The sequence below is a fragment of the Sciurus carolinensis genome, chromosome 14 (genome assembly GCF_902686445.1).
Source record: "Sciurus carolinensis chromosome 14, mSciCar1.2, whole genome shotgun sequence".
NCBI lineage: Eukaryota > Metazoa > Chordata > Mammalia > Rodentia > Sciuridae > Sciurus > Sciurus carolinensis.
The window spans coordinates 12,266,130-12,283,067 of record NC_062226.1 but is presented as its reverse complement, the minus strand read 5'-3'; the positions used below and the strand labels follow the sequence as shown (position 1 = coordinate 12,283,067).

General features: G+C 37.7%; 1 protein-coding gene across 1 annotated transcript in view; it reads left to right on the top strand.

Moving 5' to 3' along the window:
• LOC124964832 (olfactory receptor 50-like) overlaps positions 1-15,096 on the top strand; it is a 29,165-nt gene extending 14,069 nt beyond the window's left edge. Inside the window, exon 3 of the mRNA XM_047525498.1 lies at positions 14,157-15,096. Coding sequence (XP_047381454.1) covers positions 14,157-15,096 — 940 coding nt within the window. The remainder of the gene's footprint in view (positions 1-14,156) is intronic.
• Positions 15,097-16,938: the final 1,842 nt, after the last annotated feature.

The following is a 16,938-nucleotide window of genomic DNA, read 5'->3' as shown; positions in this document are numbered from 1 at the left end:
AGGTTCTTGCTCAAGGTCCTGATACCAAGGTGAAAAGTTAAGAATTTTCAAAAGAGATACTTGGTTAATTAGAATAAAATTTTCATGAGGTTAACACTTAAATGAAGGAACTGAAAGGGGCAATAAGAAGGATTATTTCTTTATCTGAGTGATGGCTACATGGGCGTATTTCCTCTGGGATTGTTCATTAAATTGTGCCCTTACTGTATGCTTAGTCCTATGTTTGTATTTCCATTAACTAATATTTATTCCAAATAAAACATCATTTGAGTCTACCTTTGAGTTACCCACAGGCTTCTTTCCTCTCAGAAGGAAATGGGTATCCTGAATTTTGTGTTACTATTTCAATATTTTCTGTATGTCTATATGAGTGTAGTTTGCTTTTAAATGATAAAATGTTATGAGGTAAAGACATGAATAGGAAGGACAAAGATGGAATAAACTTGATGTGGAAGATGATACAGATGAAGGTCCTCTAGGTACCCAGTATCTTGGGAAGTACTACTGTCAGTTGTTAATTGAAAGAGATACTTTTTCTCAGTTTGCTTAATTTAACAAAAATTTTTTTTGTGGTGCTGGGGATTGAACTCAGGGCCTTGTGCTTGTTGAATAATTTTAAAAAATTTATTTGTTTTTATTAGTCATACACAATAGTAGAATGTATTTTGTCATATTCTCCATATATGGAGTATAAGTTCTCATTCTTCTTGTTGTACATGATGTATAATTACACTGGCTGTGTAATCGTATATGTACATAAGATAGTAATGTCTGATTCATTCTACTATTTTCCCATTCCTCTTACCCCTCCCTTCCCTTAATTACCCTTTGACAAATCAAAAGTACTTTCATTCTTTCCTACCAACACCCCTCCCCTCTTATTGTGAGTTAGCATCTACATACCAGAGAGAACATTTGACCTTTGGTTTATTTGGGATTGGCTTATTTCATTTAGCATGATATTTTCCAGTTCCATCCATTTACCTGCAGATGCCATAATTTCATTCTTCTTTATGACTGAATAATATTGCATTGTGTATATATACACCATCTTTTCTTTATCTGTTCATCTGTTGAAGGGCATGTAGGTTGGTTCTATTGTGAGTTGAGCTTCTATAAATATTGATGTGGCTGCATCACAGTAATATGTGATTTTAAATCCTTTGGGTATAAACTGAGTAGTGGAATAACTGGTTCAAATGGTGGTTCCATCCCAAGCTTTCTGAGGAATCTCTATACTGCTTTTCAGAGTGGTTGCATCAATTTGCAGCCCCACCAGCAATGTATGAGAGTACCTTTTTCCGCACATCCTCGCCAACATCTATTGTTCCTTGTATTCTTGATAATTGTCATTCTGACTGAAGTGAGATGAAATCTCAGTGTGGTTTTCATTTGCATTTCTCTACAAGCTAGTGATTTCTTTATATATTTGTCGACCATTCATATTTCTTCTTCTGTGAAGTGTCTGTTCAGTTGCTTAGTCCATTTATCAATTGGGTTATTTGTTTTGTGGCATTAAGTTTTTTGAGTTCTTTCTATATCCTGGAGATTAATGCTTTATCTGAAGTGCAGGTGGAAAAGATTTTTCTCCCACTCTGTAGGCTGTCTATTCACATTGATTGTTTCTTTAGCTGAAGAGAAGCTTTTCAGCTTGATTTCTTCCCATTTGTTGATTCTTGATTTTACTTCTTATGCTTTAGGAGTCTTGTTGAAGAGATCAGTTCCTAAGTCAGCATGTTAGAGATTTGGGCCACTTTTACCTCTAGTAGATGCAGGCTTCTGGTCTAATGCCTAAGTCCCTGATCCACTTAGAGTTGAGATTTGTGCAGGGTGAGAGATAGGGGTTCAATTCCGTTTTATTACAAATGGATTTTCAATTTTCCCAGCACCATTTGTTGAAGAAGCTATCTTTTCTCCAATGTGTGTTTATGAGAACTTTATCTAATAAGAGAACCATATTTATGTGGGTTTGTCTCTGTGTCTTCTATTCTGTACCATTGGTCCATGCATCTGTCTCTGTGCCAACACCATGCCACCTTTGTTACTAGAACTCTGTCGTATAATTCAAGGTCTGGTATTGTCATGCCTCCTGGTTTATTTTTCTCATTAAGGATTGCTTTGGCTATTCTGCATCCCTTATTTTTCAAAATGAATATCATGACTGCTTTTCCTATTTCTCTGAAGAATGTCATTGGAATTTTAATAGGAATTGCATTAAATCTATTTAGTGCTTTTAGTAGTATGGCCACTTTGCAATGTTAATTCTGCCTATCCATGAGCAGGGAGAGCTTTCTATCTTTGAAGATCTTCTTCAATTTCTTTCTTTAGTATTCTGTACTTTTCACTGTAGAGGTCTCTCACCTGTTTTGTTAGATGAATTCCCAAGTTTTTTTTTTTTTTTTGAGGCTACTGGGGATGGGGTAGTTTTAAAAATTTCTCTTTCAACAGATTTGTCACTGATGTATAGGAATACAATTGATTTATGGATGTTAATTTTATATCCTGCTACTTTGCTGAATTCACTTATTAGTTCTAGAAGTTTTCTGGTGGAAGTTCTTTTGGTCTTCTAAATATAAAATCATGTCATTGGCAAATAGGGATAGTTTGAGTTCTTTTTTTCCTATTTATATCCCTTTAATTTCTTTCTTCTATGTAATTGCTCTGGCTAGAGTTTCAAGGATGGTGTTAAGTTAAAGTGGTGAAAGAGGACATCCTTATCTTGTCCCTGTTCTTAGAGGCAATACTTTCAACTTTTCTCCATTTAGAATGATGTTGGCCTTGGGTTTAGCAGAGAGAGCTTCTACAATGTTGACATATGTTCCTACTATCCCTAGTTTTTTTAGTGTTTCTAGCACAAGTGGGTGCTGTGTCTTGTCAAATGCTTCTTCTGAATCCATTGAGATAACCATCTGATTCTTGTTTTTAAGTCTATTGTTGTGATGAATTACGTTTATTAATTTCCATATGTTGAGCCAAACTTGCATCCTTAGGATGAACCCCACTTGATAGTGGTGCACTAACTTTTTAATATGTTTTTGTATGTGATTTGGCAGAATATTATTGAGAACTTTTGCATCTGTGTTCATCAGAGATATTGGTCCAGAAGTTTTCTTTCCTTGATGTATCTTTGTTTGGTTTTGGTATCAGGGTGATACTAGCTTCATAGAATGATTTTGGAGGGGTTCCCTCATTTTCTATTTCATGAAATAAATTGAGGAATATTGGTGTTAATTCTTCTTTGAAGGTCTTGTGAAACTTGGCTGAGAATCTGTCTAGTCCAGGGCTTTTCTTAGTTTTTAGGGTTTTGATGGTGGCTTCTATTTCATGGCTGGAAATTGATCTGTTTAAATTGTGTGTGTCCTCTTGAGGCAGTTTGTGTATGTCATATGTCTCTAAAATTTGTCAATTTCTTCAAAATTTTCTATTTTATTAGAGTAGAAATTTTCAAAATATTTTCTGTTTGTTGTCTGTATTTCAGTAATGTCTGCTGTGATATTTCCTTTTTCGTGGCCAATTTTAGTAATACGAGTTTTCTCTCTCTTCATTGGTTGCCTAGGGGTTTCTCAGTTTTATTTCTTTCTTTAACAAACTAACTTTTCATTTTGTCAATTTTTGAATTGTTTCTTTGTTCAATTTCACTGATTTCATCTCTGATTTTAATTATTTCCTGTCTTCTGCTTTTGGTGTTGATTTGTCTTTCTTTTTCTTTTTTTTTTTTTTTTTATTTTTTTATTTTTTTATTTTTTTTACGTTTACATAGGGTAATGATGTTTATTATATTTTTCCCCTCCCCCCCACCCCTCCCACCCCTCCCACCCCTCTTTTCCCTCTACACAGTCCTTCTTTCCTTCATTCTTACTGCTCTCCTTAGCCTAACTCTAAACCTAACCCTAAACCTAATGCTAGCCCGTCCCACCCCCATTATATGTCCTCATCCGCTTATCAGCGAGATCATTCGTCCTTTAGTTTTTTGAGATTGGCTTATCTCACTTAGCATGATATTCTCCAATTTCGACCATTTGCCTACAAATGCCATAATTTTATCATTCTTCATTGCGGAGTAATATTCCATTGTATAAATATGCCACAGTTTCTTTATCCATTCATCAACTGAAGGGCATCTAGGTTGGTTCCACAATCTGGCTATGGTGAATTGAGCAGCAATGAACATTGATGTGGCTGTATCTCTGTAGTATGCTGATTTTAAGTCCTTTGGGTATAGGCCAAGGAGTGGGATAGCTGGGTCAAATGGTGTTTCCATTCCAAGCTTTCTGAGGAATCTCCACACTGCTTTCCAGAGTGGTTGCACTAATTTGCAACCCCACCAGCAATGTATGAGTGTTCCTTTTTCACCACATCCTCGCCAACACCTATTGTTGCTTGTATTCTTGATAATCGCCATTCTAATTGGGGTGAGATGAAATCTTAGGGTGGTTTTGATTTGCATTTCCCTTATTACTAGGGATGTTGAACATTTTTTCATATATCTGGTGATTACTTGTACATCTTCTTCTGTGAAGTGTCTGTTCATTTCCTTAGCCCATTTGTTGATTGGATTATTTGTATTCTTCGTGTAGAGTTTTTTGAGTTCTTTATAGATTCTGGAAATTAGCGCTCTATCTGAGGTATGGTTGGCAAAGATATTCTCCCACTCTGTAGGCTCTCTCTTCACATTTCTGATAGTTTCCTTTGCTGAGAGAAAGCTTTTTAGTTTGAATCTATCCCAGTTGTTTATTCTTGCTTTTATTTCTTGTGCTATGGGAGTCCTGTTAAGGAAATCTGATCCTGAGCCAACAAGTTGAAGATTTGGACCTACTTTTTCTTCTATAAGATGCAGGGTCTCTGGTCTGATTCCGAGGTCTTTGATCCATTTTGAGTTGAGTTTTGTGTAGGGTGAGAGATAGGGGTTTAGTTTCATTCTATTGCATATAGTTTTCCAGTTTTCCCAGCACCATTTGTTGAAGAGGCTATCTTTTCTCCATTGCATATTGTTGGAACCTTTGTCTAGTATGAGAAAATTGTATTTATTTGGGTTTGTGTCCATGTCCTCTATTCTGTACCATTGATCTACCTGTCTATTTTGGTACCAATACCATGCCGTTTTTGTTACTATTGCTTTGTAGTAGAGTTGAAGATCTGGTATTGCAATACCCCCTGCTTCGCTCTTGCTACTGAGGATTGCTTTAGCTATTCTAGGTTTTTTATTCTTCCAGATGAATTTCATAATTGCTTGCTCTATTTCTGCGAGGTACATCATTGGGATTTTAATTGGAATTGCATTGAATCTGTATAGAACTTTAGGTAGTATAGCCATTTTGACGATATTAATTCTGCCTATCCAGGAACATGGGAGATCTTTCCATCTTCTAAGGTTTTCTTGAATTTCTTTCTTTAGTGTTCTGTAGTTCTCATTGTAGAGGTCTTTCACCTCTTTTGTGAGATTGATTCCCAAGTATTTTATTTTTTTCGATGCTATTGTGAATGGGGTAGTTTTCCTAATTTCTCTTTCTGAAGATTCATCACTTATGTATAAAAATGCATTGGATTTATGAGCATTGATCTTGTAACCTGCTACTTTACTGAATTCACTTATGAGTTCTAAAAGTTTTCTGGTGGAATTTCCAGGTTCCTCTAAATATATAATCATGTCATCAGCGAACAGGGATAGTTTGAGTTCTTCTTTTCCTATTCGTATCCCTTTAATTTCTTTGGTTTGTCTGATTGCTCTGGCTAGAGTCTCAAGGACGATGTTGAATAGAAGCGGTGAAAGAGGGCATCCCTGCCTTGTTCCAGTTTTTAGGGGGAACGCTTTCAGTTTTTCACCATTTAGAATGATATTAGCCATGGGCTTAGCGTAGATGGCCTTTATAATGTTTAGGAATGTTCCCATTACCCCAATTTTTTCTAGTGTTTTGAGCATGAAGGGATGCTGTATTTTATCAAATGCTTTTTCTGCATCTATTGAAATAATCATGTGATTCTTAACTTTAAGTCTGTTGATATGGTGAATGACATTTATTGATTTCCGAATGTTGAACCAACCTTGCATCCCTGGGATAAAACCCACTTGATCGTGGTGCACTATCTTTTTAATATATATTTGTATGCGATTTGCTAAAATTTTGTTGAGAATTTTTGCATCGGTGTTCATTAAGGATATTGGTCTGAAATTTTCTTTCCTTGATGTGTCTCTGTCTGGTTTAGGTATCAGGGTGATATTGGCTTCATAGAACGAGTTTGGTAGGGTTCCCTCCTCTTCTATTTCATGGAATAGTTTGAGGAGTATTGGAATGAGCTCTTCTTTAAAGGTTTTATAGAACTCGGCTGAGAACCCATCTGGTCCTGGACTTTTCTTTGTTGGTAGGCTTTTGATGACCTCTTCTATTTCATTGCTTGAAATTGGTTTATTTAAGTTGTGTATGTCCTCCTCGTTCAGTTTAGGTAGTTCATATGTCTCTAGAAATTTGTTGATGTCTTCAAGGTTTTCTGTTTTGTTGGAGTATAGATTTTCGAAATAGCTTCTAATTATGTTTTGTATTTCACTCGTGTCTGTTGTGATGTTTCCTTGTTCATTCCGAATTTTAGTAATTTGAGTTTTCTCCCTCTTTCTCTTTGTTAGTGTGGCTAAGGGTTTATCAATTTTATTTATTTTTTCAAAGAACCAACTATTTATTTTATTAATTTTTCCGATTGTTTCTTTTGTTTCGATTTCGTTGATTTCGGCTCTGATTTTAACTATTTCCTGTCTTCTACTACTTTTGGTATTGGTCTGCTCTTCTTTTTCTAGTGCTTTGAGCTGTAGTGTTAACTCGTTTATTTGTTGATTTCTACTTCTTTTTTTGAATGCACCCCATGAAATAAATCTTCCTCTAAGTACTGCTTTCATAGTGTCCCAGAGATTTTGATATGATGTGTCTTTGTTCTCGTTTACTTCTAAGAATTTTTTTATTTCCCTCCTGATGTCTTCTGTTATCCATTCATCATATAATAGTGTATTATTTAGTCTCCAGGTATTGGAGAAGTTTCTGTTTTTTATTCTGTCATTTATTTCTAATTTCAATCCATTATGATCTGATAGAGTACAAGGTAGTATCTCTATCTTCTTGTATTTACTAACAGTAGCTTTGTGGCATAAAATATGGTCTATTTTAGAGAAGGATCCATGTGCTGCTGAGAAGAAAGTGTATTCATTCTTTGTTGGATGGTATATTCTATATATGTCCGTTAAGTCTAAATTGCTGATTGTGTTGTTGAGATCTATAGTTTCTTTATTCAATTTTTGTTTGGACGATCTATCCAGTGGTGAGAGAGGTGTGTTAAATCACCTAGTATTATTGTGTTGTGGTCTATTTGATTTCTGGAATTGAGAAGGATTTGTTTGACGTACGTGGGTGAGCCAATGTTCAGGGCATAGATATTTATGATTGTTATGTCTTGCTGATTTATGCTTCCCTTAAGCAGCATGTAATATCCTTCTTTATCCCTTCTGACTAGTTTTGGTTTGAAGTCCACATTATCTGAGATGAGGATGGATACTCCAGCTTTTTTGCTGTGTCCGTGTGCATGGTATGTTTTTCCCCATCCTTTCACCTTTAGTCTATGGGTGTCTCTTTCTATGAGATGTGTCTCTTGCAGGCAGCATATTGTTGGATTTTTCTTTTTAATCCAATCTGCCAGTCTGTGTCTTTTGATTGATGAATTCAGGCCATTAACATTCAGGGTTATTATTGTGATATGATTTGTATTCCCAGTCAATTGACTCATATTTGTTTTTGACATGATTTGGTTTCTCCTTTATTTGGCTATTCCTTTAGGCTAGCGCCTCCTGTTGCTGATTTGCATCGTTGTTTTTCATCTCTTCCTCATGGAATATTTTGCTGAGAATGTTCTGTAATGCTGGCTTTCTTTTTGTAAATTCCTTTAGCTTTTGTTTATTATGGAAGGATCTTATTTCATCGTCAAATTTGAAGGTAAGTTTTGCTGGGTATAAGATTCTTGGTTGGCATCCATTTTCTTTCAGGGCTTGGTATATGTTGTTCCAGGCCCTTCTAGCTTTTAGGGTCTGGATTGAAAAATCTGCTGATATTCTTATTGGTTTCCCTCTGAATGTAATTTGATTCTTTTCTCTCGCGGCCTTTAAAATTCTGTCTTTATTTTGTATGTTAGGTATTTTCATAATAATGTGCCTTGGTGTGGGTCTGTTGTAATTTTGTATGTTTGGAGTTCTATAAGCCTCTTGTACTTGGTTCTCCATTTCGTTCTTCAGATTTGGGAAATTTTCTGTTATTATTTCATTGAATAGATTGTTCATTCCTTTGGTTTGTTTCTCTAAGCCTTCCTCAATCCCAATAATTCTCAAATTTGGCCTTTTCATGATATCCCATAGTTCTTGGAGATTCTGTTCATGATTTCTTACCATCTTCTCTGTTTGTTCCACTTTGTTTTCAAGGTTAAATATTTTGTCTTCAATGTCTGAGGTTCTGTCTTCCAGGTGTTCTATCCTATTGGTTATGCTTTCTATGGAGTTTTTAACTTGGTTTATTGTTTCCTTCATTTCAAGGATTTCAGTTTGGTTTTTCTTCAGTATCTCTAACTCTTTATTGAAATGATCTCTTGCTTCCCGTATTTGGTCTTTTAACTGTTGATTGGTGCGATCATTTAATGCCTGCATTTGCTCTTTCATCTCCTCCTTCAATGCATGCATTTGCTCTTTCATCTCCTCATTAGCTTCCCTGATCGTTTTAATTACGTACATTCTGAACTCCCTTTCTGTCATTTCTTCTGCTCTGCTGTCATTGGGTTTTATTGATGTAGTATCTAGGTTTGTTTGGGACATTTTCTTCCCTTGTTTTCTCATAATGGTCAGTTGTCAATGGGACCTTGAGATATTGCAGTTTTCCACTATTGGCTTATAGTGTCCCACTAGATTTCCAGTGTATCACCTCCCAGCCTTCAGTAGCCTGATGTCTTGGAGGAATCTGATAAAGCAGCTCATTCGAAGAATACTGCCCCTAGCCCCCTACTGGTTCCACGTTTTGGAACTGGCTCTGTGCGGAAATGCTCTCACTGTGGGCCTGCACCGTGCAGCTGGCCGTGTGGGAAGAGCCCACTGCCGGAGTGTGGAAGACTACCTTGGGAAGACTCAAGCTGCCCTGCCCGGCTCTGCTAAGCCACCTCTATCTGGGCCTGCCACCCGGGCTGAGCTTTACCCAGTGGGCAGACTCACCCGTGGCTCCACTTCAGTCCGAGTCTCTCAATGCCTCCCCTTCTTAACTCCTGGGTTCTGGAGCGACCGGGGGTGCAGTCTCCCTCTAGGCCGCCATCTTGGATCGCCCCGTGAAGAGAGCCCGCGGCCGGAGTGGGCAGAGCCGCCTGAAGAGGTCTCCAGCTGCCCTGACCTTATCCCTGGGACTGACTGCAGATCGAGCCTCTCCGCTGGTTCTTTGCAGGAGTACACTGCACTGCAGCAGCTCCGGGACTCGGAGCGTGCTCTGTTCAGACAGGCTCTCACTAGCGGGCCAGTTCCGTTCCGAGAACCTGGAGAAGCTGGCTGTGTGGGCGGGGCCGGAGTGCGCAGGACTGCCTGTGGATGACTCTAGCTGCCCTGCCCGGCTCCGATAAGCCACCTCTATCTGGGCCTGCCACCCGGGCCGAGCTTTACCCAGTGGGCAGACTCACCCGTGGCTCCACTTCAGTCCGAGTCTCTCAATGCCTCCCCTTCTTAACTCCTGGGTTCTGGAGCGACCGGGGGTGCAGTCTCCCTCTAGGCCGCCATCTTGGATCGCCTTGTCTTTCTTTTTCTAGGGCTTTGATATGCAATGTTAGATTGTTTATTTGGCTATTTTCTATTCTTTTAATGAACGAGTTCAATGCCATGATCTTTTCTCTTAGAACTGCCTTCACAATGTCCCAGAGATTTTATATGTTGTGTTGTTCTTTTTATTTAACTCTAAGTATTTTTTGTCTCCTTTCTGATTTCTTCTGCTATCCGTTTGTCATTCAGTTGCATATTATTTAGTCTCCAGGTGTTAGAGTAACTTCTATTTTTTTGTTGTTGTTGATTTCTATTTTATTCCATTATGAGCTGATGGAATGAAGGATATTGTCTCTATTTTGTTGTAGTTACTAAGAGTTGCTTTGTGTCCTAAGATATGGTCTCTTTTTAGAGAAGGATGTGTGTGGTGATGAGGAGAAAGTTTATTTGATCATTGATGGATGAAATACTCTATGTATGTCTGTTAAGTCTAAATTATTGATTGTGTTATTTAGTTTGATAATTTCTTTGGTTAGTTTTTGTTTGGAGGATCTATCGATTGGAGAGAGAATTTGTGTTAATTCTGTCCAGTATTACTGTGTTGTGGTCTATTTGATTCTTGAAATTGTGGAGGGTTTGTTCGATGTATGTAGATGATCCATCGTTTGAGGCATAAATATTTATGATTGTTATGTCTTTTATTGTATAATTCCCTCAAGTAGTATGAAATGACCTTCTTTGTCCATTCTGATTAACTTTGGCTTGAAGACCAATTAATCTGATATGAGAATGGAAACCCCTATTTGTTTATGAGATTCATGTGAGTGATATTGTGTTTTCCCCCATCCTTTCATATTCAGTGTGTGGATGTCTTTGCCTATGAGGTGAGTATTTTGGAGACAGCATATCGTTGGATCTTATTTTTTAATTCAATCTGCCTTTCTGTGTCTTTTGATTAATTTAGGCCATTTCTGTTCAAAGTTATTATTGAGATATCATTTGCATTCCCAGTCATTTTAGTTTATTTCTGACTTTTAATTTGAATTTGTTTCTCCTTTGATTGACTATTCCTTTAGTGTAGTTCTTCCTTGTGCTGGTTTTCACTTTTCTTTTTCATTTTATCCTCATGAAATCTTATACTGAGGATGTTCTGTAGTGGAAGCTTTCTTGTTGTGAATTATTTTAACTTTTGTTTATCATGGATGGTTTTTCTTTCATCTTCAAATCTGAAGTTTAAAATTTGTAGGGTACAGTACTCTTAATTGGCACCCATTTTCTTTTAGAGATTGGTATATATTATTCCATGACCTGCTAGCTTTGGGGATTGAGAATTCAGCTGAGATCTGAATTGGTTCCCTCTAAAAGTAATGTGACATTTTTCTCTGACAGTATTTAAAATTCTATCCTTATTCTCCATGTTAGGCATTTTCATAGTAATGCGTGTTGGTGTGGGTCTGTTGTAATTTTTTTATAATTGCGTTCCTGTAGGTCTCCTGTATTTGACTTTCCATTTCCTTCTTTAGGTTTGTGGACTTTTTGTTATTTCATTGAAATGATCTGTTTTGAGGGTCAAGTATTAAATTCCAGGTAATTTTTGTTCAGTCACCCATCATGATGAAAAGCTGCTTGTCTGTTTCATTGGTTTCATGCCACAGAGCATCCAGGGAACTGACCTCTCTCTTCCATCATCTTCCCAGAGTCCTCATATTGCTTAATTAGTTGAGAAATCATAGGAAGTCATTGGTTTTTTTAAATCTCCATGAATGCAGGGAAAGGGGGAGGTGGCAATGAAATTCTGGTTTGAGAAGGAAAGATTGTGAACCCTTGGCTTCTAGGAAACAGGCAGGCCAACTGGAGCATTATCATCAAGGAAACATATGGTCAACCATGACCCATAGGACCCAGAACCACTCCAGAGGCCTAAATCTCTTATGAGATTGCTTCACTCAATTTGCATTTCTATGTACAGGTTGATTCCTAACTTGAACTGAGTCAATTAATAGCATAAATATTCATACATCTTCTCCTTTAATAATGAGCACATGGTGTTCATTATCTACCAGGCATAGAAGAAATGGAGGTGGAGATATATTGTTATGGTTTGGGTGTGACATGTCTCTCAAAAGCTCACATGTGAGAAAATGCAAGAAGGTTTAGAGGATAAATTACTGGGTTATGATAGCCTTTACCCAGTCAGTTAATTAATTCCTTGATGGGATTAACATAGGTGTAATTGAAAACAGGTAGATTATGGTTGGAAGAGGTGGTATTGAGAGTGTAACTTTGGGGCATGTATTTTGTGTCTGGCAAGTGGAATCTCCCTCTCTGCTTCCTGATCATTATGTGAGCCACTTCTGTCCACCACACTCTTTAGCCATGATGTTCAGCCTCACCTTGAGCCTCAAGGAATGGAGCCAAGTGTCCATGAACTAAGACCTCTGAAACTGTGAGCCCCCAAATAAACCTTTCCCTCTCCACAATTGTTCTTTTCAGACGTTTTAGTCACAGCAGTGAACAAGCTGACTAAAACATATCTATAATGGATTTGGAATCATTGTTGTAAGGGGTTAAATGGAAAGCATACATTGAATGACTATTTTATGGTTTTGTGAATAATGTGCATCAGCAGAATGCAGAGCACAGCTTTTGAGCAAGAGAGTGTGATTATAGAAACTGTGTTGCATTCCCTGAGCTGCATTCCAGGAAGGATGGTGAATTATAAGCCCCTGACTAGTGTTCAGAGAGCGATGGGATTAGAGTGTTTCTGGTGTTACTGATTTAGCATGTGGTCAGAAGCAGAAACTTGAGTATCACTCTCAATTTCAAGCTTGGTTTATTATGGATTCTGAGGCACATTTTCCCAATGTAAACAGAAGGCAGGCAACTTTGTGGAACACCAAGTTCCTAATGGATATCATCATGATTCCTCCAACGGTGAACTCTCTTAGGCCTGCTTCAACAAGTAGTTCTTCCCCTAAGGGAGCCAAAGGCAATGAAGCAATTATATTCTGTTTGTCTCTAATTGACTTGTGGTTAACATGATTGACCTGTAGGTCATCTCCATGGTTTGTTAACTTAGGCCTCACTCTGATTTCTTAGGATCTGTGAACAAAAATGTAACCATAGATGCATCTTGAATTGTTGTGAACTTGTGAGTCTACTGCCTGTCACAGTGGAACTCTGAGACCTGTATAGTTTAACCACCTCTTTCACCATATTTTGAACCTGCTCGTGAGAAATGGGAGAACCTTCTCATGGCGTATCACTGAAGGTACCTGTGCTTATCATGTAAGGAACCTTGTCAGGGCTGAAGTAGAATTTATATTAAATTATTCGATCGTGTTTGTGTGTATGTTTGCATCTAGCATATGCTATTGAGTCTAGATTTTGCCACACTCACCCTACACTATGACAAACACCACCATGTAAAGAAATTCAAATTAAACTGAGTATCTTCCTGAATTTTGAGAGGATAGGGAAAAACCATATCTCCGTGTTGAGTTATTTCTCAACTGTAGTCTATGTCTAATTTTAAGAAGATATGGGAAAACCATTCCTTCTTTTGTATATCTTTATCTGCATTAAGTCCTTTTGGAAATTATTCCAAATTTATAGCATATCTCTGTAATTTTAATCATCTCCTCTGGCATAATCCAGGTGTAACAGGTGTTATTTTGTATCTAAACTACTGCCTTAATCTCCTATTCAGATTCCTGCTGACTCTCTTGCCTTACCAAAGTGTGCTCCTCTACCAGTAGACAGGAAGTTACTTAAAACTTTCAATCACATGTTTACTCAAGCTTTTTCTTGGGTCTACCTTTGCTTTGAGAATAGTATAGAAATTTTCTATCATGTCAGCAAGTTCTCCATGTCCTTCCCACCGTGATCATGCTTTTAAATTTCTCTGTTTCTTCCATACCCTGCACCTGTCCTCCCTAAACTCCTAACTACAGTGCTCGTATTTTGATCTTCATATGACAGACTTTTATATCCATGATTCCCTTTAAAGAACATGAGAGAAATTGCTTCCTCAAACTGTGGTCTCATGTAATAGGACAGTCTGTCAAAATTGTGAGCATACAAACTTTAATTCCCTGATCTCAAATTTTCATCATAAATCCTGGATTTCTCAAACTGGTTCCTGGTCTCATCTGATGATCATTTAGATGTTATTTTTTGGTTTATCCAAAAGACACTATGTTGGTTCCTAGGTGGACAAATAACATTCTTTGTTCAGATGATCAATAGAACATTAGTGTGGCAAAAAGTTTGTGATATTCCACTTAAAATGCACATACTGACTAATTCAAAACCATGGTTTTGTTGTATAATATCCCCAGTGACTTCTCATTCTTACACTTTTCCATCTCTTTTTTGTCTCAGAAATAGATAGCAAAAAGAGCATGAGGAGGGAGAACCAGAGCAGTGTGTCTGAGTTCCTCCTCCTGGGGCTCCCCATCCAGCCAGAGGAGCAAGGCATGTACTGCGCCCTGTTTCTGGCCATGTACCTGACCACAGTGCTGGGGAACCTGCTCATCATCCTGCTCATCAGGCTGGACTCTCGCCTCCACACCCCCATGTACTTCTTCCTCAGCCACTTGGCCCTCACTGACATCTGCTTCTCCTCAGTCACAGCTCCAAAGATGCTCATGGACATGTTGATGCAGACTCAGTCCATCTCATATGCTGGCTGCATTTCCCAGGCATACTTTTCTATATTGTTTGGGGCTCTTGACAGCTTCCTTCTGACCTCCATGGCCTATGACAGGTATGTGGCCATCTGTCACCCCCTGTACTATACCACAATGATGAGACAGAGCCTCTGTTTCCTGCTAGTGGTGGTGTCCTGGGTCTTGTCCTTTGCCATTGCCCTTGTGCACACCCTCCTCCTAGCCCGGCTCTCTTTCCTTAGGGGCAACACTCTCCACCACTTCTTCTGTGACCTCTCTGCCTTACTTAAGCTGTCCAGCTCCAATACCACCATCAATCAGCTGGTCATTCTCATTGTAGGAGTGGTGGGCATTACCCTGCCATTCATGTGCATTCTGGTCTCTTATGGCCACATTGGGGCCAGTGTCCTGAGAAGACCCTCCATCCAGGGGATCTGCAAAGCCTTGTCCACATGTGGCTCCCACCTCTCTGTGGTTTCTCTGTACTATGGAGCAATTATTGCACTCTACTTTTTCCCCTCATCCAATAGCAATAAAGACAAGAATGTCATTGTGTCTGTGTTGTACACTCTGGTCACCCCCATGCTGAATCCCTTCATCTATAGTCTGAGGAATCGGGATATGAAAGGAGCTCTGGGAAACATCCTCAGGAGAGCAGCATTTTCAGGATGATGGAAATGGCCTTACTATATTTATGGGATCTTCTTGATCCCACATGTCTTTCATGTCCTCTCTGAATTGTTGTTTTTCATGAATCATGATCTGGCACACTTTTTTTTTTCTGTCTGCATTTTAGCTTGGATGATTTTTCTGTTTGATTACTTTGATATTAAGATTTTACTAATGGTTATTATAAACATGCCTGCATTACTCTCTTTTCCTATATTTTTCATTTTCTTAGGGTGTCACTTTACATACACACACACACACACACACACAGCCACATACATTCCCCACATGCCCCCCTTTAAAGATTGGGCCTGATAACAAAATTGATGGCTTTCTTAAAGGACCAGGCAATGATCCAAATGGAATGGTTAGGTAGGTTGGAAATGGTACAAAAATATTTACTTGGAATCTTATAATTTCTCAAGATATATTTCATACCTCAGCTGTATTTCTTCATTTTGCTGAAAATTGTTTTCTCATCTTTACAAAAATACTGAAATGACACACCAACAATATATGATATGATACATCATATAAATGTATATAGTTTAAATCTATAAGTGGATACATAACATTACATAACATGTGTGTATACATATGTGTGTACATATATATGTGACATGGATTCATTTTAAATGACAATATTAAAAGGCACATTCTTTTGAGCTGGGCATGGTGGCACACACCAGTAATCCCAGCATCTTTGGAGGCCGAGGCAGGAGGATTCTGAATTCAAATCCAGCCTCAGCAAAAGTGAGGCGCTAAGCAACTCGGTGAAACACTGTCTCTAAATAAAATCAAAATAAGGCTGACTCATTAGTCTAGTACCCTTGAGTTCAATTCCTGGTACAAAAAAAAATTATTTAACAATGTCTAAGCTTAAAAGGTGGAAAATTAGCAATATTACTGAAGTTTCTATAGTCCTTCTCAATTGTTTCTTCTTTTTCTTGGAGATACCCAGCATCTTTGCTATTTTAAATAACCCTTTACTTTTCATTAGAATTATTAAATATTTTTAATGCATTGTAGTTATGCATAATAGTGGGGTGATTTGACAAGTCCATAAATGCATATGTCACTTCTGTTTTGATCTTTCAATATTGACTGTTGAATATTGCATATAAATGAAATGACTATATTTATTCTGTTACATTTTGCTTGTGTTGTCTACTAGTGTCTTTCCAAAATGTATCTATGCATTTTTATATTCCTCTGTAACACTACAGCACATTTATCTAGTCTATTAGTAGTGTCCATTTTATCATTGAGCATTTTGCTAATACAAACAATGGAGGTAGATATAGTTTTGTGCATGCATCGTGTATGTATATACAAGAGGTTCTGTAACCATCTATTCATAAGAACTATTGCTGGATTGTGGGGTATGCAGGTCCAATTTCACTATCACTGCTACACTCTTCTATAAAATAGTTACACTAAGAAGTCAGTCTAAAAAGGCTACAGACTATATGATTCCAACTATATGACATCCTCAAAAGTGCAAAAATACAGAGATAATGAAATAATCAGTGGTTGCTAAGGGTTTTGGGTGTGGGAGAGGGAAGGATGGTTAATAGAGCAAAAGGAACTTTTAGGGCAGAAATGTTATTCTGGATGGTGTTGTAACTTTGATACATCAGTATCTATTTTTCAAAACAAATAAAAACCCAAACAAACCCAAAGAAATTACCACTGTACAATACAAATCATAAACTGCAATGTAGATTATGGACTTTCATTAATAATAATGGATCAGTATTCGCTCCACTCTAGCAACTGTACTATAACAATGCAAGTTGTTACAAGGGAAAACATTGGCAGGTAGGTAAAAATTATTAGAAGGAA